General features: G+C 39.0%; 1 protein-coding gene across 1 annotated transcript in view; it reads left to right on the top strand.

Annotated features, from left to right (window-relative positions):
• The window catches only part of kif11 (kinesin family member 11), a 31,788-nt gene that overhangs the window by 1,037 nt on the left and 7,020 nt on the right, over nucleotides 1-23,731 (top strand). Inside the window, exons 3-23 of the mRNA XM_051959696.1 lie at nucleotides 3,096-3,225; nucleotides 4,496-4,593; nucleotides 4,715-4,793; nucleotides 6,824-7,009; nucleotides 7,940-8,064; nucleotides 8,148-8,238; nucleotides 9,647-9,792; nucleotides 10,996-11,092; nucleotides 12,100-12,195; nucleotides 12,278-12,366; nucleotides 12,441-12,528; nucleotides 15,723-15,796; nucleotides 16,188-16,302; nucleotides 17,142-17,211; nucleotides 18,088-18,225; nucleotides 19,949-20,121; nucleotides 20,510-20,635; nucleotides 20,837-20,992; nucleotides 23,123-23,262; nucleotides 23,349-23,509; nucleotides 23,595-23,713. Coding sequence (XP_051815656.1) covers nucleotides 3,096-3,225; nucleotides 4,496-4,593; nucleotides 4,715-4,793; nucleotides 6,824-7,009; nucleotides 7,940-8,064; nucleotides 8,148-8,238; nucleotides 9,647-9,792; nucleotides 10,996-11,092; nucleotides 12,100-12,195; nucleotides 12,278-12,366; nucleotides 12,441-12,528; nucleotides 15,723-15,796; nucleotides 16,188-16,302; nucleotides 17,142-17,211; nucleotides 18,088-18,225; nucleotides 19,949-20,121; nucleotides 20,510-20,635; nucleotides 20,837-20,992; nucleotides 23,123-23,262; nucleotides 23,349-23,509; nucleotides 23,595-23,713 — 2,497 coding nt within the window. The remainder of the gene's footprint in view (nucleotides 1-3,095; nucleotides 3,226-4,495; nucleotides 4,594-4,714; nucleotides 4,794-6,823; nucleotides 7,010-7,939; nucleotides 8,065-8,147; nucleotides 8,239-9,646; nucleotides 9,793-10,995; nucleotides 11,093-12,099; nucleotides 12,196-12,277; nucleotides 12,367-12,440; nucleotides 12,529-15,722; nucleotides 15,797-16,187; nucleotides 16,303-17,141; nucleotides 17,212-18,087; nucleotides 18,226-19,948; nucleotides 20,122-20,509; nucleotides 20,636-20,836; nucleotides 20,993-23,122; nucleotides 23,263-23,348; nucleotides 23,510-23,594; nucleotides 23,714-23,731) is intronic.

Below are 23,731 nucleotides of genomic sequence, written 5' to 3'. Positions count from 1 at the left end.
ATATTTTCTAATTAATTAATTGATTGATTAATAGGCAAAACTGTTGAATTAAAATATATTATTATTTCCTTCAATCAACATAAAAAAACAACCTCATGTAAACTGAATATGTGGTTTTTAATGTGTATTTTTTATACTGTTAAATCTTTTTTGTTTTTTTCACATAAAGGTCATGATTAATGATTTAATGAATAATATTAACTCTGATTTGTACTTTGTTTGACTTATTTTTATGTGCTTCAGCAGGTTCTAAATTGCATTTAATGTGGTATTAAAAAGTCTCTCCATTTAGCTTGGAGAACCTACAGAAGCTCTGAATGTTCAATATTGCTAACCTGAAACTAAATTTAAAAAACTACCTTAAATTGCAGATATTCTGGGAAGCGGAATAATAGTGCTGCAGTTAAAATATGACGCTGGAGAAGGATTTAGTGTTTATTGTGGGCAGTAACGACATTCAGAGCTAATTTAAGAAAAATCCTTTTATAAACCCAGGAGGCTGTTGAACAACACTTGTTATTGTGAGCGTCAGTTTGACATTTTAAAGACTCCTGAGGCTGTTTAGATAAAAATAATATTTCATCAACTGCTGTGAAGTTATTTTCATGATGTTTTTTTTTTTAATGAACATAACCGTCACACGTACTCTGAGTCCAGCTGCTTTTTCTGTTTTATGTGTGTCTTCATGCATTTTGGCCACTTTTCATTACCGGTATTTTCCGGCATTTTCAGGACATTTTACGGAGATAATCGTGTTGATCGACGTTCTCAGCTGCAGCGCTGCAGATTTTAAGTTTGATTCCTAAAGCTTGACTCCAAAAAAAGAGGAAGTTTGATGTGGACACAGAAAAATGCTGAACAGTATTGTAGAGGACAGCATCTTTTTAGTTATTTTTAGCGTTCATCCAGAGCAAAGTTGTCAAACTCATTCTATTTCAGGTTCCTCATTCAGCCCAATCTAACCTCAAGTGATCCGGACCAATAAAATCTCAGCATAACAGCCTGTAAATAAGCACACCTCCTAATGGTTCCTGTGCTTTAGTGGAAAAAAAGTTCATTCTGAAAATGTTCACATTTAAGAAATTATCTTTTTACAAAACATCATGAACAACCTGTAATTTCTTAAGAAAAATAAGTTCAATTTCAACATTGTTCTGCCTCAGTTTATCATTTCCTCATTACAACTTCCACATCAGAGTTCCTCGGAAGAGACAAAATGTTTAGTCACAGCTATCTGGAACTGAATGATGTATTTTACTTTAGAAAAGCCTAAAAAAACCAACAAAAACAAGACAACATATTACAAAAATGAGACGCAAAATGACAAAAACAAGACACAGAATGATAAAAATGAGACAAAAGAGAAAAAAAATTGACAAATGACGAAACGAGACAAAATAATTACACAAATGAGACCAAAAATGACAAAAGCGCGAAACAAAACAACAAAAAAGTAGACAACACCAGTGAGACAAAAAAAGGACACAAACAGTACACAAAACTAAGAATAAAGCAAAACACAAAATGACAAAAATAAGACAGAAAGCACAAGCGAGATAAAAAAAAACACAAAATGACAAAAACATGAGACGAACAACAAAAGTCAGACCAAACACAACAAAAACAAGACAGAATATGACAAAAATGAGACACAAAAGAACAATGAACAAACCAGTATTTCACTTTATGATCAAAACAACTTGTCATGGTACAGAAATTATTATAAATATACTCATTTACAATCTGCAGTTAGTGTCTTCTCTGTAGTTTTTGCACCTTGAGGGCCGATTGGATCCTCTGGAGGACCACTTTTGGCCCACAGACCACATGTTTGACACCCTGATCTAGATTGTTGTGCAAACTTTGATTCTGGAAACATACACAAGATTTAAGCTTCGTTAAAACAACAAAATATCAGACACAAAACAGACGCTTTGCTCCGTGATTTAAGTGTAAATTTATTATAGAAAACCAAACTGTGGCTTTATTAATGTATCTGACTTTGTTAATTGCTGTTTAAATTAATCCTCTTTTGTCAGTGCTGGCTACAGCTTCTAAGATCTGAGCATTTCCTGTTTTTGTAATGTGGCTGTAAACTAAATTTCTTTGGGTTTTGGGACGAATTCAGAAGTAAAGATGTCACCTTCAGCTTCAGAAAGCTGTAACTGGAATATTTAACCGTTTAATGTTATTTTACAGCCTTAAATAGTCAGAGGAGAGAATAAATATCAGGAAAAAGTCGTGTTTGTTGTTCCCCTGCATAGAAATAAAAAGATATTTTAAGGTTTTACCGCTCAGAACGGGTCGACTATAAGATGATTCCTCCACACTCTGTGCTGCCTTATGCCACAGAAATCTGTGTATTTTCCTGTTATTTCTGACTGTTCCATGAACAAAAACATCCATTCTGCTTGAGTAAATTAAACCCTGATTAACAAAACTCGGTAAAAAGTTGAATGACGTTTATTTTCAGTTCTTGACACTTTGGCGCTGGTTATTTTCCTCTGACGCCCTTTAAAACCTCTGCAAGGGGTGAAAAAACACTAAATATTAAAATGTTAAACAGTCACATAGCATGGAATGGTGTTAAATAAGTTTCTCAGTTTTTTGTGCAAAAACTAAACTCTTACAGCCATCATGTTGTAGCTGTTTTGCAAACAAAAGTGTTGTGACGAATCAAATCGCTTTTATCGTCGTACAATGAAATTCAGTTTGTTTCTCTCGCTAAAAATGGATGAAAACTCAAAACCAACAAGCCTTAAAACCCAACGGTAGTTTAGGAAAGCTGTCAGAATATTTAGTGTTTGATTTGTCCCAACCTTTATGTATCATTTTCTTTATGTTCCAACTTAAAAAGTGACGTTTTGATTCAATAAGTTTGGAAAAATGTCAGAACTATTTTCAAAATCTCCACAGCAGCATCTGGAAGCACAAACAGTCCAAAAACACCCTTTTATTGATGTAAAACAAAGAAAAGTGTTAATTGTGATATCTGAGGAGCTGGAACTAATAAAATATTTGACCTTTTTTCAGCGTTTTGAGCTGCAGATGATTTTATCTTTGTGTCTGACGTCCTTCTGCTTTTCTGTCTTCAGACCTTTCAACACCGTCGAGCGCAAGTCGTCCTACGGAGTCATCGACTGCGATCAGAGCAGAAAGGAGGTGATGGTGAAGACGGGAGGGATGAACGACAAGGCGTCAAGAAAGACCTACACCTTCGACATGGTGAGCAGCAGTTTGAGCGTCAAAATGTTTGAAAAATAAACCTTCTCTTTCCCCGTTTTCTGCTCCATATTCATCAATAATGGGTAATAAACTATCAAAGGTTTGATTGGCTCAGTTTGCACATCAATGGTAGCATTTTTATTCCATGTTTTCTGTGTTGTTGCTAACCCTACTCTAATCCATGCTAATGTGATCTTTTTCTCAGCAGTAGAAGCTAGATATTTAGCTAGCTGTTACTGCTGACCAAGAGGACAAACTGACTGATGGAAAACAGTCCAAAGAATGAGTCTGATCATGGTAATATGAGGTAGAGAGAGACATTCAGTCAAGGTTGACAACATGATGAAAATATGAAAAATAGAAGAGAGGACATAGCTTTGCTCTGCCCATTCTTTAGGAAAACTTTTCGATGATGTAAACAACAAAAACAAGACACAAAATGACAAAAATTAAACAGAAAATGACAAAAGCAAGACAGATAACGACAGAAATTAAATACAAAGCGACAGAAATGAGACATAAAAAGACAAAAACAAGACAAAACAACAAAAACTAGACACAAAATGACAGCAACACGACAGAAAACAACAAAAACACACAGAAACGAGACACAAAAAGACAGAAATGAAACAGAAAATGACAAAAGCAAGAGTGACCCTTTATATAGTAATCATCTTTATTTAGTTTATCTTTTTTATACAAATTTGATCTTGCTTCCAAACTTTCGGCCCGTCGTGTTCTATCGATATTTTAGGGAATTTTTATTTTATCTTCAGGCTTCTCTCCTGTCTGCTTGATGAACGCTGCCTGCAGTTCTGTTAAAAAGCCAGAATTTTTTGCAGCAGGACTTTCTGTGGCATCCAGCTCACTAAAGCTTCCACTGCTGCATAAATAAAGTGCAGAATTTTTAGTTTTTTACAGAATCTGCAGAACATAAACAGTGTATTTTTGGCGATTTTAATAAACGTGTCGCGTTGAGCAATTTGGATGACATTTCTCAATTTTAAGCTGAGATTCGACTACATTTTGTGATGCAACGCCGTGTCACAGAAGACACGTTTAGAACATTTAAAATCTGACAGTTCTTTCTGTTTTTACAGTTTCCTGCTGTGATGAAACACAGCAGAGGGTTTTGGGGTTCAGAGGGTTAAATAGTTCGACTTTTACTCCAATATAAGATGAGAAAAGCATCGCTAAAATAATCCCTCAGTTAAGGTGCAGTTTTTGGCCTGTTTTTCTGTGTTTTAAGCCTCTTTAATTCTTCCTTCAGGTGTTCGGTCCGGCTGCCAAACAGATCGACGTCTACCGGAGCGTCGTCTGTCCGATCCTGGACGAAGTCATCATGGGATACAACTGCACCGTGTTCGCGTGAGTTTTCTGCAGACATACGGCTCAGAAACCAGATAAATAAACACCTAATAAACTATAAAATCTGCCGTTTACATGTGTTCAAACTAATGACTTACAAATTACCGTGAAATGAAAACAGCTACGGCCAGACGGGAACAGGAAAGACGTTCACCATGGAGGGAGAACGAAGTCCAGACGGAGAGTTTACCTGGGAGGAGGTGAGCTCAGGCGGTTTGAAGAAGAAGGTTCTCAGCTTGTGTTCAGTTTGCACAGTAAATCAGTGGATGATAAGATGGAAACATACTTTGGTTCTCAGTTTGTAAAGCTCTAAATTCTCCAGTAAAAGAGACATGAGCTTCTGATCAAACACCTGTTGTCCATTTTCACTTCTAACAGTCCATTCTTAAAGCTCGTGTCCGGAGTTTCCGTTTGTTTTCAATTTATGTATCATTTTTTTAACAAAGCTTAAATGTGTTAGTCTAGTTCGATACTATAATATAAAGTTAGAATAACGCGATATGAAAATTTATTCCTGAGCTCCGCCTTCCTCTCATAGACCCCCATGTTATTCCAAAAAGCGCCGGTCGCTGCCGACCAATCAAGTTCGAGCTTCAGCTTTGTCATGCTGTCAATCAACGGTTACGCGCACAGCAAGCAAGCCCATGCAGAGGTGGGCGAGCTACGCACTACGCAACCGCGCGCACATTTGTTTTGCTTGTGGAGGAGAGAGCATCAGGGATCAGCAACTTCCAGAAAAGTTACCAATCCCACGGCTTGTCAGGCCAAGAGACTGCAGGACGTTTTTTGGCTCGGGGTGCTCGCGTCGCTCCCCGACCACGGCCTCCATAGCCCGCCTGACGGCTTCGTTCAGATGCCCGACCTCTGGAGGAAGATGTTGGGGCGTCTGGGACATACTCTTCGTCAGAGGACTCATGCAATTCTGAACTCTAGATAGAAATAAATAAACAATGTAACACATATACACGCGTAAATGCACTAAGTTTGATAAACAACGTCATCCAGAGGGATACACGAGTGTAATGACAAGCGTGCACAAATAAAGGGGCGAAATCAGAGGGAGGGACCAACAGTGTTTTGGGAGACGCTGCGATTCAAACTCCGGACACGAGCTTTAAAGGTTTCCTGTTTACTGAGTCCACAAAGTAAAAAATGTGCTAATTTTTGGAAAATCTTTGCTTCATTTTCTTCCCATTGGCTAATTGTTTTATCAAAATAATTGTTTGACATTTTGGGAAACTGAGGTTTTATTGTCAGGCAGCAACTCACCATTATTTTCAGTTATTTTCTAGATTAACTGTTTAGTCTACAGATGACAATAAAAAGTCCCAAAACCCCAAAATGACGTCCTCAGAAGTCATGTTTGGTCCATAGTACAAATAGGTTTAATTTGCTGTCCTAGAGGAAGAAGGAAAACAAAAAATATTCATATTTAAAGCTGGAAAGAGACAGTTTGTTCCTAAAAATTAAGTCAAAGTGTTGATGATTAACTAGTAAGTAAACAAAGTTTATTCTGTAGCATCTTTCACAGCACAAAGATCTTTTATTTACTGCCATAGAGGAGGAAAAATAAACAGAAAATATTCTTATTTAAGCCGGAAACAGATTATTTCTTCCTTACTATCAGCTGTTATTTTCTAGATGAACTGTTTAGTCTGTTATTGACAAAAAAAGTCCCAAAATGACGTCCTCAGAAGTCTTATTTTGTCCAAAGCTCAAAGATGTTTAATTTACTGTCACAGGAAAGAAAACTGAAAATGCTCACATTTAAAGCTGGAAACAGTATTTCTTCCTTAAAAATTGCTCAAATCAATTAATCGTTTATCAAAATGTTGATTATTTACTAAATAAGTGAAGTTTATTTCTGTAGCATCTTTTACACACAAAGTCATGACGTGCTTACCAGAGAAAATCAACATAAGCCCTTAAAAACAAAGCAGCAGTAAATCCAGAACAAATAGATGAATAGTCATATTAAAAGTAATGAGAACAGATTATAAACCTAAATCGCAGTCGGTGCAACAAAGTCTGGGTTTGATTAGTTCATGTAGTCAAAAATTAATCGTCTTTGGCTCCACATCAGTTTTCAAGCTACAAACACCAAACCTGAATGAAGTACGTGTTATTTACGTGCATGTTGGTGAAACTTTGATGAACATAAATATGAAAAACCCTCAGACTGCTTCTGTAAACTGAGTGGATTCTGGATTAAGTGAATGTCCGTCTTCAGGACCCTCTGGCCGGCATCATCCCACGAACGCTGCACCAGATCTTCGAGAAACTCTCTGAGAACGGCACCGAGTTCTCCGTCAAAGTGTCGCTGCTGGAGATCTACAACGAGGAGCTGTTCGACCTGCTCAGCCCCACCGAGGACGTCAACGAGCGGCTGCAGCTCTTCGACGACCCGCGGAACAAGGTGGGCGAGCGTCTCTGCACCGCAAAAACTCAAAATCCCACCAAGCCTGTTTCTTATTTTTAGTCTAAATGTCTCATCCCACTTGACTTAAGATAAATTCACGTAATAGGTGACACTTCAGCAAGATGGAGGGACTTGTTTTAAGACAGTGCATCTTAAATATCTCTTTAAATGATCTTCTTTTAACCCTCCTGTCATCCTGCTGGTCAAGTTGACCCATTTTAAAGTTTAAAAATGTGGGGGAAAATATTTTCACAGTGAAGACTTCCACATTTTCTGAAATCTTTGGGGAAATTTTTGAACATTTTTTGGTGGAAATAGAGAATATTTTTAAAAAATGTTTCTTTAAGAACATTCAGAAAAAAAAATCAACCAAAATCCAGCGAATTTCGCTGGATTTTGGTTGATTTTTTTTTTCTGAATGTTCTTAAAGAAAATATTAGAAATTTTACTGACATATATGTAATCACTTTAGATATTTTTTTGGAAATATTTACAATTTTTATATATTTTTTTATAATTTTCATTTCTTGTCAAATTTGGGGATTTTAAAAAAAAAATTCAGGGGAAACTTCTTACTGAAGATTTTGCATTTTTTTTATGAATTTGGGGGATTTTTTTCTGAATTAAAAAAAATAAAAATATTCAGACAAAGAAACAATATTTTTTGTTGCCGTAAATGAGGACAACTGGAGGAACAAGACACCAAAGCTTGACAATCCTGATAAAAATACAGCTCAAAATAAGTTTTCCCAGCTAATTTTAACATCTCAAGATCATATCATACTTCAGGAAATCTTACCAAGCCCTTTTTCACTTGTTCTATTGGCAGATTTTTTCACTTATTTCAAGGAAAAAGTTCCTTGAAATAAGTTCTTTTTTTCTTGTTTTGAGAGGGGCATTTTTTCCAGTGTGGTGTTTGTGTCGCAGCGAGGCGTGGTGGTGAAAGGCCTGGAGGAGGTGACGGTCCACAACAAAGACGAGGTCTATCAGATCCTGGAGCGAGGAGCAGCCAAGAGGAGGACGGCCTCCACGCTCATGAACGCCTACTCCAGGTAGACGGCCTCCAGCTGCCACGGCAACGGCTAGACTGTGTTGTTTTTGTTGACCTTCTTCCTCTTCTCTCGTGTTTGTGCAGTCGTTCCCACTCCGTGTTCTCCGTCACCATCCACATGAAGGAAATCACCGTGGACGGAGAGGAGCTGGTGAAGATCGGCAAACTCAATCTGGTAACGATCCTCCAAGTCAGACGAGTTTACTCACTGTGGGGTCATTTTTCTGAAGTCCTGAACCTCTGTGGAAACAGAAAAACCGTGAAGGAGGAGAGAGAACTCAGAAATATTAGCGTGTCACGGTTAGAAAGACAGAAATCATGAGAAACAACAATTAAAGGTACATTTATTAGATTGTATTTTTAGCTAAAACCTGTAGCATGTACAGTATTTTTCCACAGATGTTTTCAGCGCTGGAAAGAAAATAGAGGCTCGACAAATTATAGATATTTTACTATTTGCGCTTTTATTTTGCTTTAGTATTCTTCTGCTCGGTGTAAACACTGCCTGCAGTTCATCCGAAAAGTTCCTGAATTTGTATTAAATGGCTGCCGGTCACAGATGAGTCGCAGACGGCTTCATGGTTGTGTCGATGAGCTCAAAATTTTTTGTTTTTTAGAGAATCCGTTTGGAGCAAGCAGTTAATTTTTTAGCAAATTTTTAAACGACGTATGAAAAATAAAGCGAGTTTGATGAAATATCACACATTTCAGCTGAGAATTATTTTATTTAGAAGGTTTGATTTGGTTCATTTCTTAACGGAGAAACGCAGATGACACACGATGAGTTCAAGGACCGTTGGAAAATCGAAAATTCTGTGTTTTAGTCTGAATTCAGAAATGTCCATTGTGGAAATAGCAAAATTATAATATCATACGAAAGAGAGTGATAAAGTTGAATCTCTTTTATTATTTATTTTTAAATTAAGGAACATAAAATCAACATTTTTCCAAGTGTCCACATGTTCTACTAATACTAGAAAAAATGGTTTCTGCTCACACTATCGATATTTTACTCCCTAAAATATGTTTTTAAACATGCGTTCACACTAATCTCCTCTGTTTTATGTAAACGCTTCCCGCAGCCCCTGAATTTTTGTCACGTTACTGTCGGTCTCAGTTCAGTCACTGATGGCTTCATGGCTGCACCGAGGAGAGCAGAATTTTTAGTTTTTTACAGGATCTGGTCTGAGCAGATGGTTAAATTTTGGTGAATTTTTAAATGGAACATGTAGAATAATATGATCTGGAAATGTCACAATAATAATCTTAGATTTGATCATTTTTGAGAAAAGAGTTTATTAATCCTTGGAGGAAAAATGAAGTCGTTACAGCAGCTGGATATTCAATAAAGGGTTAATCAATGAGACAGCACGGAATATTAGGGTAGAAAGCCAAGGTAAAATAAGATAAAAAATCAACAGAATATATAAGTTAAATGATGTCATTTTGCAGATTTTTTTGCCCTTCACACCCACCAGCAGGTTTTTAGCTTCATTATTAAGCTAGAATAAGATAACCATAAACTGTGATCAACTGAACTTAATTTACATGCTGGGAAATAGCACAAATGCCGTTCTTCTCAGGTGGATCTGGCCGGCAGTGAGAACATCGGACGCTCCGGCGCTGTGGACAAACGAGCCCGTGAAGCCGGAAACATCAACCAGTCTCTGCTGACGCTGGGCCGGGTGATCACGGCTCTGGTGGAGAAGAGGCCTCACATCCCGTACAGGTCAGAGCCACAAAAATAACCAGTTTGTTAAGTAACAGAGCTTTAAAATGCACCTTTTTACCTGTAAAACTGTCGGACGATGTGGGATGGGGTTAAGTTATCCAATAATTAGATGTTTTTCCTCAGTAAATCATCCATTTCAGCTTTTAACAACAGTTCAGATTTAAAGATGTCCTGTTTACTGTTACATGATGCAGCCAAAACCTAAAATGTTCACATTGTTTGGAATTGTTTTTGCAAGAACGTTGACCTTAATTTTTATTTTCTCAACTAATTGTTGAGACTCAAGTTTTTCCCAAAATGACTGACATGTTGGGACACTTAAGGTTTTATTTTCAGACTTTTTTTTTAATAGAAAACCATATAATATAATATAATATAATATATGTTAATAATAACATTACAAAGAGAACAAAGCTTGTTGATGTTAAAAAATGCTGGAAGATATTAAATAATTTCCCTTTATGTGGGAAAAAATAAGCATGAAGCATACAGGGTATATTGTGTTTTAAAAAGAATACACAAAAATTAAAACATATAACTGTTTCAAATGTAAGAAATGTGAATTTATGAGTCAATAAGGACACGCTTCAACTTATTTGGGACAGTTTTATAGTCATTTTGGGCAAGTTTAAATTCAATTTTAGGCAAATTTTTAGTCATTTTGGACATTTTTTTTTCTTATTTACAACTCTTAGTAATATGGGGCACGTTTCAAGTTATAGATTTATTTATTTTTTTAAATATTTCAGCCGTTGGAAATTATACAAGGAATGAGCAGCCTTTGGAGTACTGCGCTCTCTGTGCTTTTCTTGTTTGTGGATAAAATGTAATAAATTGTGAAACATTTTTCTTTCCCAAAAGCCAGATCTCTTGTTTTGTCTACCAGCCAAAGATTTTCAGTTTACTGTCACACAGGAGGAAAGAAAACAGAAAATATTCACATTTAAGAAGCCGGAGGCAGAGAAATGAGACTTTTTTTTCATTAAATAAACTATTCAGGCTGATTATTAAATATCAAAATAGGTTGTGAATAAATTCTCAGTCAACAACTTCATCCATCGGTTGTTGCAGCTCTGCTCAGATTCTGATCTTTGCTCCTCTTTTATTCAACATTTAGCCGCCGTTTTTACCTGAAATCCTCCACCATATATCGGCTGATAATAATGTTCTTTTTCTGAATTCTTTGCTCTCGTCCCACAGAGAGTCCAAGCTGACCCGGATCCTTCAGGACTCGCTGGGAGGACGAACCAAAACCTCCATCATCGCCACCGTGTCTCCGTCCTCCAGCAACCTGGAAGTACGTCTGCCATGCTCACTTTGTCTTTAATAATAACGTGTGGTTTGTTTTATATTTCACCTTTAGCTCACAGAGTCATTTGGGCTGCTTGTTGATGATGCTTTTAATATTCAAACTGCTCTTTTTCTTTTCGTCTGCAGTCTAAATGTTCATTTTTTTTATCTGCAAAATTGTATATTTGACACCAAATCTAACATTTACAACAAATCAGTGGACTAAATAGCATCATATTGCAACTCGCATAATCAAAAAGTTTCTTGCATTTTATTGTAAATGTCTGAATTTGAGACCATAAACAGAAACTATACATGGATTTGACTGTTTTATCAAAAGCTATTAGAATTAGTTATATAAGGGTTTATTTTAACATTATTGCTTTTATTATTATAGTTTGTGACCATTTTAAACAGGAAAACATTGGTGTTAGTGTTGTTATTCATTTGAAGTGTTGGTTTTTAGTAGGGCTGGACCCAAATATCCGAATATTTGTTCACTACGGCGGTATCCGGATATTAATTTTGGTATCCGCTGTTTGGGAATTCTTCAGTTTAACTGAAGACAAAACAAAGGCAAAATTTGGACCCGGGAAACCAGACGAATGGATCTGAATATTCGGGCCGTCTCCGCCACAAGCCCCGCTCCCCGTCGGACGTTACGGAGGAACAAATATCCGGATGTTTGTCTTTAATAGGGCCTGAATATCCGGAGGCCAGAAACCACTATTCGGGCCAGCCCTAGTTTTTAGTGAATTAATTTTTTGCTGCCTCATGTATCCTGGAATTGTTTGTGTTTTAATTTGTCTTGTTTTTATTCTTGACTTTATTGTTATTTTTAGAAGCTGACCAAATGTTTATTCTTTATTTCTTTTGCCTGATGAGGTCCCTTCATTGACTACTTTGTGTTCTCTAATCCTGACAGCAGAAGTCCTTTTAAATTCCTATTAAATGTGTCTGTTTATCATTTAAAAACATAAACTGATGATTGTGGTCTCATCTGTCTGTCTGCAGGAGACGCTCAGTACTCTGGAATACGCCAGCAGAGCCAAGAACATCATGAACAAGCCTGAAGTCAACCAGAAACTCACCAAGAGGACGCTCATTAAGGTACGGGGATGGCGTGGTGTTGAGGATTATACGATCAGGCGCCATGAAAAGCGGTCATTTAATCTGGTTTCCGTCCACTCAGGAATACACCGAGGAGATCGAGCGTCTGAAGCGCGACCTGGCCGCCACCCGGGACAAGAACGGAGTTTATCTGTCTGCAGAAAACTACGAGTGGGTTTTGTTGGCTTTCGTGCGGCTGTTTGTGTGCGTGTGTGCGTTAACTGACGGCTGTGTTTGTGTTTCAGGAGCATGGTGGGTCAGATCACGTCTCACGAGGAGCAAATAGTCGAATACACCGACAAGATCGCCGCCATGGAGGAGGAGATCAAGAAGGTGCGACTGGCTTCACCCTCTTTTTATTTCACAGGAAGTCTGATTTCATCTGTCCAGTTGGTTACAAAACAGGATTATACTCTGTTTTTATTACATTTTTTCATGCTGGAGCGTCCAGTTTTGCACTGTAATATTTAAATCTTTTACATTTCACAACATTAAAACAGCTGTGATCATTACATAAACATGGGAGCTCTGGGTGTTATCTCTGGTCCTGGGATGTCCACAGTGGATCCTCTGGGTCCACTGGGCTCCTGATGGGGCCTTCATGGATCTGATGTGATCCAGTAAAAACTGTTGGTACAAAAATGTGATCTAGATTTAACCCGCCTAAGCTCGCTGGTTTTTGATCTGGACCTGGTCTAAAATGGTCCAGATGCTCCATGTTATCACATTCTAACACAAAAAAATAATGGGTTTCCATATAAAGAATGGTGTTTCATAGATTCTTTGGCCTTTGTGCGACCATCTGTTCAAGATTTGACCCACCTAAATTCAACAGTTTTGATCTGGACCTGGTCTAAAGTGATCCAGATGCAATAAAAAGCAAACTAAAATCTCCAAGTTTGTACATTCTACAACAAAAAAAAAGGTTTTCCATATCAAAACAAAGGTTTTATAGAGTGTTTAGCCTTTGTACGACAATCTATTCAAGATCTTACTCGCCTAAACTCATTGGTTTTTCATCTGGATCTGGTCTAAAGTGGTCCTGATGCAAAAAAAACACACTAAAATCTCCATGTTTTCACATTCTAACCCAGAAAATGATGATCTTCCATATAAAAAGTGATGTTTTCTAGCATCTTTAGCATTTTTTTCAACAATCTATTCACGAGACACACTGGAGACTCAGATGGCTTAGATGAGAATAAAGTTTACTGATATCAGGAGGAATGACGCCAACAGAGCAGCATCAGCTCTGAGGGTTCTCTCTGATCTTTGGGTTTAGATTGTGGTTGGAAGAAGGTCAGAGTTAGATTACAGAACAACATGGAGACAACTAGTCTGCTTAGTCACATCAGAATAGAGAATATCTGAGCTTGACCAGAGCAGAGTCCTTCCACAGCTTCCTTTTAGAGTTTCACAAATCAGAAAATGTAGGTTAAATCCTCTCTGCATGACGGTCTAGTCCAGAATCTGTTCATTTCCCTGTCAGTGGTGTTAATGTTGTGGCTGATCGGTGAGGAAATTAGGTGAATCTGTAAAATGGTCAACAGATTAATTGAGAGAAAACGAGCAGTTACACACGTGGACAAAATTGTTGGTACCCCTCAGTTAAAGAAGGAAAAACCCACAATTCTCACTGAAATCACTTGAAACTCACAAAAGTAACAATAAATAAAAATTTATTGAAAATTAAATAATCAAAAACAGCCATTACTTTTGAATTGTTGATTAACATAATTATTTAAAAAAACAAACTAATGAAACAGGCCTGGACAAAAATGATGGTACCTCTATAAAAGATTGAAAACTATTTGACCAGAGTGACATGATTAACTCAGGTGTGTCATTTAATTGACATCACAGGTGTTTCCAAACTCATAATCAGTCAGTCTGCCTATTTAAAGGGAGACAAGTAGTCACCCTGCTGTTTGGTGAAAAGGTGTGTACCACACTGAACATGGACAACAGAAAGCGAAGGAGAGAATTGTCCCAGGACATCCGAAAAAAAATGATAGACAAACATCTTAAAGGTAAAGGCTATAAGACCATCTCTAAACAGCTTGAAGTTCCTGTGACAACAGTGGCTCATATTATTCAGAAGTTCAAGACCCACGGGACAGTAGCCAACCTCCCTGGACGTGGCCGCAAGAGGAAAATTGATGACAAATTGAAGAGACGGATCGTTGGAATTGTATCCAAAGAGCCCAGAGCAACCTCCAAAGAAATTAAAGGTGAACTCCAAGGCCAAGGTACATCAGTGTCAGATCGCACCATTCGTCGTTGTTTGAGCCAAAGTGGACTTCATGGGAGACGACCAAGGAGGACACCACTGCTGAAAAAAACTCATAAAAAAGCCAGACTGGAATTTGCAAAAATGCATGTTGACAAGCCACAAAGCTTCTGGGAGAATGTCCTTTGGACAGATGAGACCAAACTGGAGCTTTTTGGTAAGGCACATCAACTCTATGTTCATAGACTCAAAAACCAAGCATACGAAGAAAAGAACACTGTCCCTACGGTGAAACATGGAGGAGGCTCAGTAATGTTTTGGGGCTGCTTTGCTGCATCTGGCACAGGGTGTCTTGAAAGTGTGCAAGGTACGATGAAATCTGAAGACTATCAAGGCATTCTGGAGAGAAATGTGCTGCCTAATGTCAGAAAGCTTGGTCTCAGTCGCAGGTCATGGGTCTTCCAACAGGACAACGATCCAAAACACACAGCCAAAAACACCCAAGAATGGCTGAGAGAAAAGCGTTGGACTATTCTAAAGTGGCCTTCTATGAGCCCAGATCTGAATCCCATTGAACATATGTGGAAGGAGCTGAAACATGCCATTTGGAGAAGACACCCATCAAACCTGAGACAGCTGGAGCTGTTTGCTCATGAGGAGTGGGCCAAAATACCTGTTGACAGCTGCAGAACGCTCATTGACAAATACAGAAATCATTTAATTGCAGTGATTGCCTCAAAAGGTTGTGCAACAAAATATTAAGTTATGGGTACCATCATTTTTGTCCAGGCCTGTTTCATTAGTTTGTTTTTTTTAAATAATTATGTTAATCAACAATTCAAAAGTGATGGCTGATTTTGATTATTTAATTTTCAATAAATTTTTATTTATTGTTACTTTTGTGAGTTTCAAGTGATTTCAGTGAGAATTGTGGGTTTTTCCTTCTTTAACTGAGGGGTACCAACAATTTTGTCCACGTGTGTATTAGCAGCCTTAAAGCTTTGTGTTGTTTTAGAATATTACAGAGCTTTGTTGTTGGAGAAAAGGCTCTAAAATGCCGCTTTATACTCGTCCTGCTCTTCAGCAAACCTTAAATACACGATCAAAGTCGAGCACAGTGGAGCATTTAGCAGCTAAAAGAGCCACATATTTCCCTCCAAAGTCTGAAACGGTGACGACCAGGCGAACAGAAACCTGAACTACATGCAAAGTGTGTGTAAATGTGGTGTTGATGGGTTTTCTAAGAAACATTTGCATTGTTGAACCAACAGGCTAAATGTCTTTGTTCTCTGTGCAGGTGACCGAGCTGTTTGAGGACAACAGAACCCGTCTGGAGCAGTGCACCGTGGAGCTGGACGAAAAGCAGCAGAGGTGCACGGCTTTTACCACGGCTTTGATAAACGCTGTAATAAAGGGTGATTTTAGGAAAGAAAAATGCTCCTTTTGGGTTTCAGAATGGTTAAAATTCCTAATTATCAGAGTGAAAAAGTCATTTAGACTAGAATTATAGTATCATTGGGCATAAAAATCACAGTTACTTAATTTGGTAGTCGCAGTTGCACTTTAAAAATGCAAAATAAATCTTTTTCCATCTTAAGATCAGTTCAATGTTCGTCCTATTTTTGACCCACTTCCCTCAAACTCCAGTTTCTCACCTAAAAGTGTCAGAGTTCTGTGTTTATTCATAGCTGTGTGATCATCATCACACTGGAACCCGATCAGGCTGCAGATCGAAGCTCAAAGAACAGTTTTATGATTTCAGGCTGGAGGAGACGAGCAGAGACCTGCAGCAGACGAAGGAGAAGCTGAGTGAGGAGGAGTTCATCTGCTCTGAGCTCACATCAGCCCAGGAAACGCTGTACAACGCAGCCGGACAGGTACAGAAGCACCTCAGTGAGCCTCAATCACCCCGTTTTCATTTGAATGTCGGCTGGTTTGTGTTTCATTTGCATATTTCTTCTCCCTGCGTCACCAGTTCCTCCTTTCTCTCGCTGTACTTTCCATGATATTAGTTCATCTTCTGAGTTTGTAACTTCCTGTTGAGACACTTTTAGCACAACTTCTGTTTTTTTTTTTTTTTTAAACAGAAGTTGTTGATTTTTGCACTCTGTGGGTGAGAAACAATCACACCCTCAAAGTAAAGATCTGAGTCTCTTTATTCAGGCAGAGCACAGAATCTCACACCAGGTTATGGAACGACGGCATTTATACACTTGAAGCACCATGTTCAGCTACAGTTTTCCACTAAAATCTCCATGTTTTCACATTCTAACACAAAAAAAATAATAGTTTTCCATATCAAAAATTATGTTTTTTAGAGTCTTTAAGCCTTTGTATGACAATCTATTCAAGATTTAACCCGCCTAAGCTCACTGGTTTTTGATGTGAACTTGGTCTAGAGTGGTCAATATGCAAAAAAGTGCCCTAAAAATCTGTTTCACATTGTAACACAAAAAATGTTTTCCATATCAAGAATTGTATTTATAGAGTATTCTATCAAATAATCAGAGCTACATGTAAGCTGTCTCTGTTCTGGATAGCTTCTCTTTGTCCTGACATGGAGGACAGCTCTAAACTCTGATCTGACATGGGATGTAACGCTCTTCAAAGCTAGACTTTTGAACTCCTGCAAAACAAGTAACACAATCTCCAGCCAAGTAACACAATCTCCAGCATTCTTCCATCTCACTCCACAAACCTGTGTTTCCTCCTGTAGCTGCTGAGCACCGTGGACGCCAGCACCAGCGACGTGTCGGGTCTCCACGACAAGCTGGACCGCAAGAAAAGGTCAAACATCGACAACATGCTGTCTCTGACTCTTCACCTTTTATTGCATGAATGTTGTCAGAAAGCGTTTTCTTCGCCTACGAGGTGCAACCAGGTCATTCTTCAGGACTTTATGAGAATAAAAAGGCACAAATATCACCACAGTAACAGCAATAAAAACAGAACATTAGGAAAGGCATTGTGTTAGCTAATGGTGCTGAAAGGCTAACTGATGATTAGAAAACCCTTGAATAGCATATGAATAAAAATGAGTTTTCATGGAAAACATGGAATTATCTGAGTGACCCTAAACTTTTGAACGGTAGTGTAGGTCAACTTTAACTCATTTAGAGCAACTTTAACTACTGTAGAGCAACTTTAAATAATATAGATCAACTAACTACTGTAAAGCAACTTTTATTAATCTAGAGCAACTAACTCATTTTTGAGCAACTTTAAATCATTTAGAGCTACTTTATTGAGCAACTTTAGCTAAGGTTGAGCAACTTTAACTCATTTTTGAGCAACTTTTAGTGATGCACAGCAACTTTAGCTAAAATTGAAGCAACTTTAACTCATTTTGAGCAACTTTAATGTACAGCAACTTTAACTCGTTTTTGAGCAACTTTAACTAATGTACAGCAACTTTAGCTATAATTGAAGCAACTTTAACTCTTTTTGAGCAACTTTAGCAATAAATTAAACAACTTTAACTAATAATTTGGACTTTAACTAATACCCAGCAGCATGAGTTCATGCATACTACTGTTCAAAGGTTTGTGGTGAGTTTTCATTGAAACATGAAATTGTCTCGGTGACCCCAAACTTTTAAACGGTACTGTGTATCTGTGGCCTGTTTCATGAGGACCAACAAACCTGATCTTGGTTTAAATCACAGGTGGAGCAGCACAACAGTCGGATGCAGCAGACTTTTGCTCAGCAGATGGACGGAGCCTTCAGCCACTTGCAGCGCAGCGTCCAGCAGCACGGAGACAAACACCGCGACATGCTGAGCGGCTGCTCTCAGGCCATCGGTAAGAACTGCAGCGTTCATCACAGCAAAAAAACACACAGAGGCCAGATTTTACTGCCACTGAGCCAGAACGCCTCTGAGACGGGTTGGACTGTGCAGGCATGATGTTTTCACGTTTTTGCCCGTGTTTATTTGTCTTCTTGTGACATTTCCGTGTTGCCAAACAAACAAAGCGGCTTACATGTTTATACATACTGTCAGAGGTGCTGCTAGTTCACTTTGACTCTACTGATGTGACCAAACTATAGATGTAGAATTCCAGAAATACCGTTTAATACGCCCCAGTACATAGTATGTCAAACATAATGTGCAACAACTGCCAGGATGTCCTATATTTAGTCAGGCTTAAGTTTTTCTGGCTCTTCTGACTCATAATCCTACAGAGTTGCGTCCTGACATCTCACATGAGCATCAACCAGCTTGAGCCAAAATGAGAAGACCTCCTGTTTCCTTCTACTGACTTTAAAGCTCATTATTATGAAGTATTATAGCTGGTTGTACGCCTACTGCATGAAACTTTACACACTATGAGAGCAGCTGCAGCACATAGTGAATGTAAAAAGTGAATTCAGCTCTTAACGTTCAACAGAAGAAGAATCAGAAAAGGCTGAATCTCTTTTTTTTTTTTTTTAAGCAAGATTAATTGTTATCTAACTGATATTTAGGCAGATTACTTTTTAGATCAGGGTGTCAAACATGAAGCTCGTGGGCCAAAACCGGTCCTCCAGAGGGTCCAATATGGCCCGACTTTGTAAAGTGTAAAAATTACAGATTATAAATTAGTAAAACTATAAATTTAAAATAATTTCTAGACAATGACAAGTTGTTTACATCATAAAGTAAAATACTAGACTGTTCATTGTTCTTTTGTCATTTTGTGTCTCATTTTTGTAATATTTTGTCTTGTTTTTGTTGGTTTTTTTTGTCTGACTTTTGTCGCTTGTCTCATGTTTTTGTCATTTTGTGTTTCCTTTTTGTCTCGCTTGTGTTTTTTGCCTAATTTTTGTCATTTTCTGTTTTGCTTTTGTCATTGTTTTGTGTATCATTTGTTGTTTTGTGTTTTTTTTTTTTGTCTGTTTTTAGTTTAATTTTGTCTCATTTTTGTAATTTTTGTCTTGTTTTTGTTTTTTTGTTTTTATTTGTCTGACTTTGGTCATTTTGATCATAAAGTAAAACACTACATCATTCAGTTACAGATTTCTGTGACTGAATGTTGTGTTCCTTTGTAGACACTCTGATCTATAAGTTGTAATGTGGAAATGATAAACTGAGGCTGAATGTTGCTGAAATTGAATTTATTTTTCTTCATAAATTTCAGGTTGTTCATGATGTTCCGTAGAAGGATAATTCATTAAATGTGCACACTTTCAGAACGGATGTTTTTGCGTTAAAACAAAGGAACCATTTGGAGTTGAGGTTATTTCTAGGTTTTTATGTGATTTTACTGGTTTGGTCCACCTGAGATCAAACTGAATGAGGAACCTGACACACCTGGTTTAGATCGACACGTTTTTTCCTGAGAAAAGGTACGAAGGAGGCCGACAAAACTATTCAAGTTTAATTCCAGGGGAAATTAATTGCAGTCTAGTTAAGACGGTGATGAAGGTGATGCAGGAAGTGTTGATCTGAGACCAGAGAGCTCGTACCTGGATGACGGTTGTAGGGCAGAATGGTTTGAATTTACTGGACGTTCAGGAACTTCTCTCTTTCCTCCTGCTCTACAGACGGTTTGCTGGTGAAGAACGAGGCGGTGCTGAAAGGAGCTCTGACCACCGTGGAGTCCTTCGTTGGTGGAGTCGGACCGCTGGTGGCCGAAGGAGTGTCTCGCTGCCAGGAGAGAGTTCAGCAGCAGGAGGCGCTGTGTCTGCGGGACAAGGAGGCTCTGCTGCAGCTGCTGGTCAGGATCCTTCATCGCTCTTTTATTCTTTGCTAGATGCTAATTTTTCCTTTACTCTCTGAACCCCAAGCAGTTCCTGGACCTGTTTTTATTTGCTCCTGTCTCATTTTTCACTGCAATCTGAAGTCCTGCACCTCTGTGGAAACCATGAAGAAGGAGAGAGACCTCAGACATGTCCTCTGAGCAGAATGACACCTACAGATGTACATATGTCCAGTTAGAAAGATGAGATTTGGAGCTTATTAGAAGCTTTTTTTAACAGAAAGCGAGTCGTAATCGGAGGTAGAAGATGTCAAAATTCTGCAGTTCAAAGGAAACATGTTTTTCATGTGATCCAGTAGCTCATAACGGTTTTATGTGAACAAATCCTGAGTGTTTGTTTGTACAGGAGGAGCATCGACAGGACGTGGAGGAGCTCCTGGTGGCTCGGACTCTGATGGGTTTATCGGCCGTCAAAGAGCTCAGCGACGCTCTGAGAGCTTCAGTGGAGACGCAGAGAGTTCTGGCCGACAAGGTGGGTCCACATCTGTTCAGTAAAATCCATTAGCACAGCCACTTCAGGTTATATTTGCTGTGCTCTCTGAGTACTTTCCCTTTTCTACCATGTTTTGTTACATCTTCACTTGTTCCTGGAGATGTTGTTGATGTAGCACCACCAGTCTGACCTGCAGCTCTGTTTGAACCTCCTCCTCGTGTTTCCTGACTTCGTCCTCAGGTGGAGGCCATGAAGGAGATGGGAGTGTTCTTCAGCGGTTTGGTTCAGGAGCTGGCCGGGCTGCGGGAGGCGTCCGTTCAGGGCCTCAGCGACCTTCAGGCCGAACACGACAAGCTGGAGGACGAGATCAGACAGGCACAGGAGAGACACCAGACGGTAAGAGACGCCGTTCAGAGCGATTCTTCCAGAGAGACTGAAGCCTGTTTGATTCAACGCTGAGAAAACTTGTAGAAGCATCTTTATGCTCAGTTTCAGTCAAACTCTCCTCTGGTCTCGTTTTAGAGTTTCTGCAAAACTGACAGAACAGTTTTATTCATTTAATCTAATAGAGATTACCAACTCAAGGTCAAGACAGCGAGGATGAGCTTCCATTTTTCTTTAATCGTTTGGTTACGACGCTTTTATTTAGTCCAAAAGTTTCATTTAGTCTCAATTAAATCTATTTTTATGATTTCTCTCTTGCTTTTAATGCACTTTGAACTGTTTGGTTTGTTTTAAAAGTTCTATTTTAATAAACACTGAAGGTTAAATCTACATAATTAAACCGTGAGTTTCATACAATAAGTTCAAGGACCGTCAGAATATTAAATGTCCACTGTTTCCTCCTGTTTTTGCAGTTTCTGGCTCTTGTAAACAGTGTAATTTTGCCAGATTTTAAAATATTTTCTTGTGTTTTAGTAAAGGAATGCATTCCTTTTCAAATCCATCAAACTGTTCTGGTGGCAGTACTTAAAGTTTTAACATGAAATGTGATATAAACTGATACTGGAACGAGTTACCAAACAGAATCCCACTCAGTCTGTAAGAAAAGACTAAAAACCAACGCTTCACTGAACACCTTTGACAGACTGCCAAAGAAAACAGATTCCTCTTACCTTCTGCACTTCCTGTAGACACAAAGGTCCTGTTATACTTGAACTTGTTTTGTGGCTCTTATCCAGGTGGTTTTCTCCTGATCAGATCCTTACTCTTGTTTTATCTTCCCTCAGGATAAAAGCGTTGCTGAATGAAATTGTAGAGTAGATGTCACATTGCTGCTCTTTGCATTGGTTTGATATTTTTATGTATTTCTAATCCTTCCTTTAACCAGGAGAAATCCCATTGAGATTTGTTTTGAAGGGAGTTCTGGCCAAAATTGGCAGCAGCAAATACAAACTTAGTTTAAACACAATTAAGACACAAGCGAAAAGCAAATAAAAAGATCAAATTTACACAGGTCGACCTGAAGAACTCGCAGTTTGGATTTTAAAGCGCTCAATGAGATTAACGCGGTTAATTTAAAATCTGTCTGCAGTATCTTCCATGCAAAAGGTGCAGAGCAACCAAAAGCCTTTTTACCCAGTTCAGTATGAACATATGGAACAGAAAGCAACAGATGATTTTGGGAGAGTAAAGATCAGAACTTGCCTGTGCAGTTAAGGAGCAAATGTAGGAGGGCAGCAGTCCAAGTATTGGCTCATATATGAAAGTAAACCAATGATGGATCCTTCTGGTGGCTAAAGCTGGCCGTCCCACCAGAGAGTAGATCTAGCAGTGGTGTGTCGACACTTTACAGCTCTGAATAAACCTCAGAAGCTTTGGAAATGTGTCGACCATCCGAAACATTCATGTACAAAAGATCTCTGATCAAGCCACTTTTTGAAATTAAAAACCCAGTTTTACCCTCAGTTTCTTCACAACATTCTCCATATGTGGCTTGAACGTGAACAAGTCATCAATCAGGACACTCGGGAATTTAACCACCACTATGGAGGTCCTCAGTTTACGACGTCCTCGACATACGGCGTTTTGTCATTACGTCAGTAACTGGTTACGTGGCACTAGTTGGCAAACGAGACGGACAAATACATTGTCACTCGCTGCTATAAAACGGCTTTGTTTACATTCTCTGGTTGTACGCCACCTTGGATTGTGCTACGTTCTCTGATTTTTATTTATTTTTTATTTTTTTCCTTCATTATGGCTCCCAAGCATAAGTCAGACTCTTCTGATGGCATTCTGACTTACGGTGAAAATCGTCAGACCGTAGGAACGGAACTCCAACGTAAATCAAAGACCTCCTGTATTTCATTTCCCTCAAATGTTGACACTGAGGGAATCATTTGTGGCCATATCCTAGAATTAGAGAACGTTGGCTCAGTTTCAGGTGAAGTCATGAGTTCTGAACGGCATCAAATGTGTTCTGCAGAGATCCTGAATAAGAGTTGATCTGCAGCGGTAAATAAATGTGTCCTCAGCATAAAAACGTGGACGTTCTAACCTCGTCGCTGCTCCTTCGTCCATCAGGGCATGAAGCAGACCATCCAGTGCCTGCAGGACCAGCTCAACCTGCTGAACATGGAGGCCCAGAAGGACTACACAGACCTGCGCTCGGCCTCCAAAGCCCTCCAGAGACCTCTGCAGAGCCTCCAGGAGAACATCAGCAGGTGAGACAAACAGGAAGTCCTCATCGAAGTCTCCACCATTTAAAGTTGATAAAATGTTTAATTCCATTTGTTTCTCCTGGATGCAGTGGCTGCAGTACAGTCGAGCGTCAGGCCTCAGCCCAGGCAGACCTCCTCTCCTCCACCTCCTCCTCCATCGCCTCCTCTCTGCGTCTGACAGCCGATGAGAGCCGTCAGACGCTGGAGGAGTTGAGCGGCTGCTGCTCTCACCTCCACGGCTCGGTGTCCGGTACCAAACGCTCCCTTTCCTCACCCGTTATTCTTCACATCTGCAGGTGGAAGTGAGTGCTGACGTCGTGTTCTTGTATCTCCAGAGCTGATCCAGCGTGACCTCCAGTGGAGCTCCAGAGCCAGGGAGCAGGCTGAGGCCCAGGCCCAGGAGCACCTGACCCAGATGGGGAAGGTTTCCACTGAAGCTCAGACCCTCCGTCAGGTAAGAAAAAAGGCCTCT

This window comes from Acanthochromis polyacanthus, chromosome 15, assembly GCF_021347895.1.
Source record: "Acanthochromis polyacanthus isolate Apoly-LR-REF ecotype Palm Island chromosome 15, KAUST_Apoly_ChrSc, whole genome shotgun sequence".
NCBI classification, from domain to species: domain Eukaryota; kingdom Metazoa; phylum Chordata; class Actinopteri; family Pomacentridae; genus Acanthochromis; species Acanthochromis polyacanthus.
Note: the sequence above shows the minus strand (reverse complement) of the source record. Positions and strands in the feature narration are given on the sequence as shown.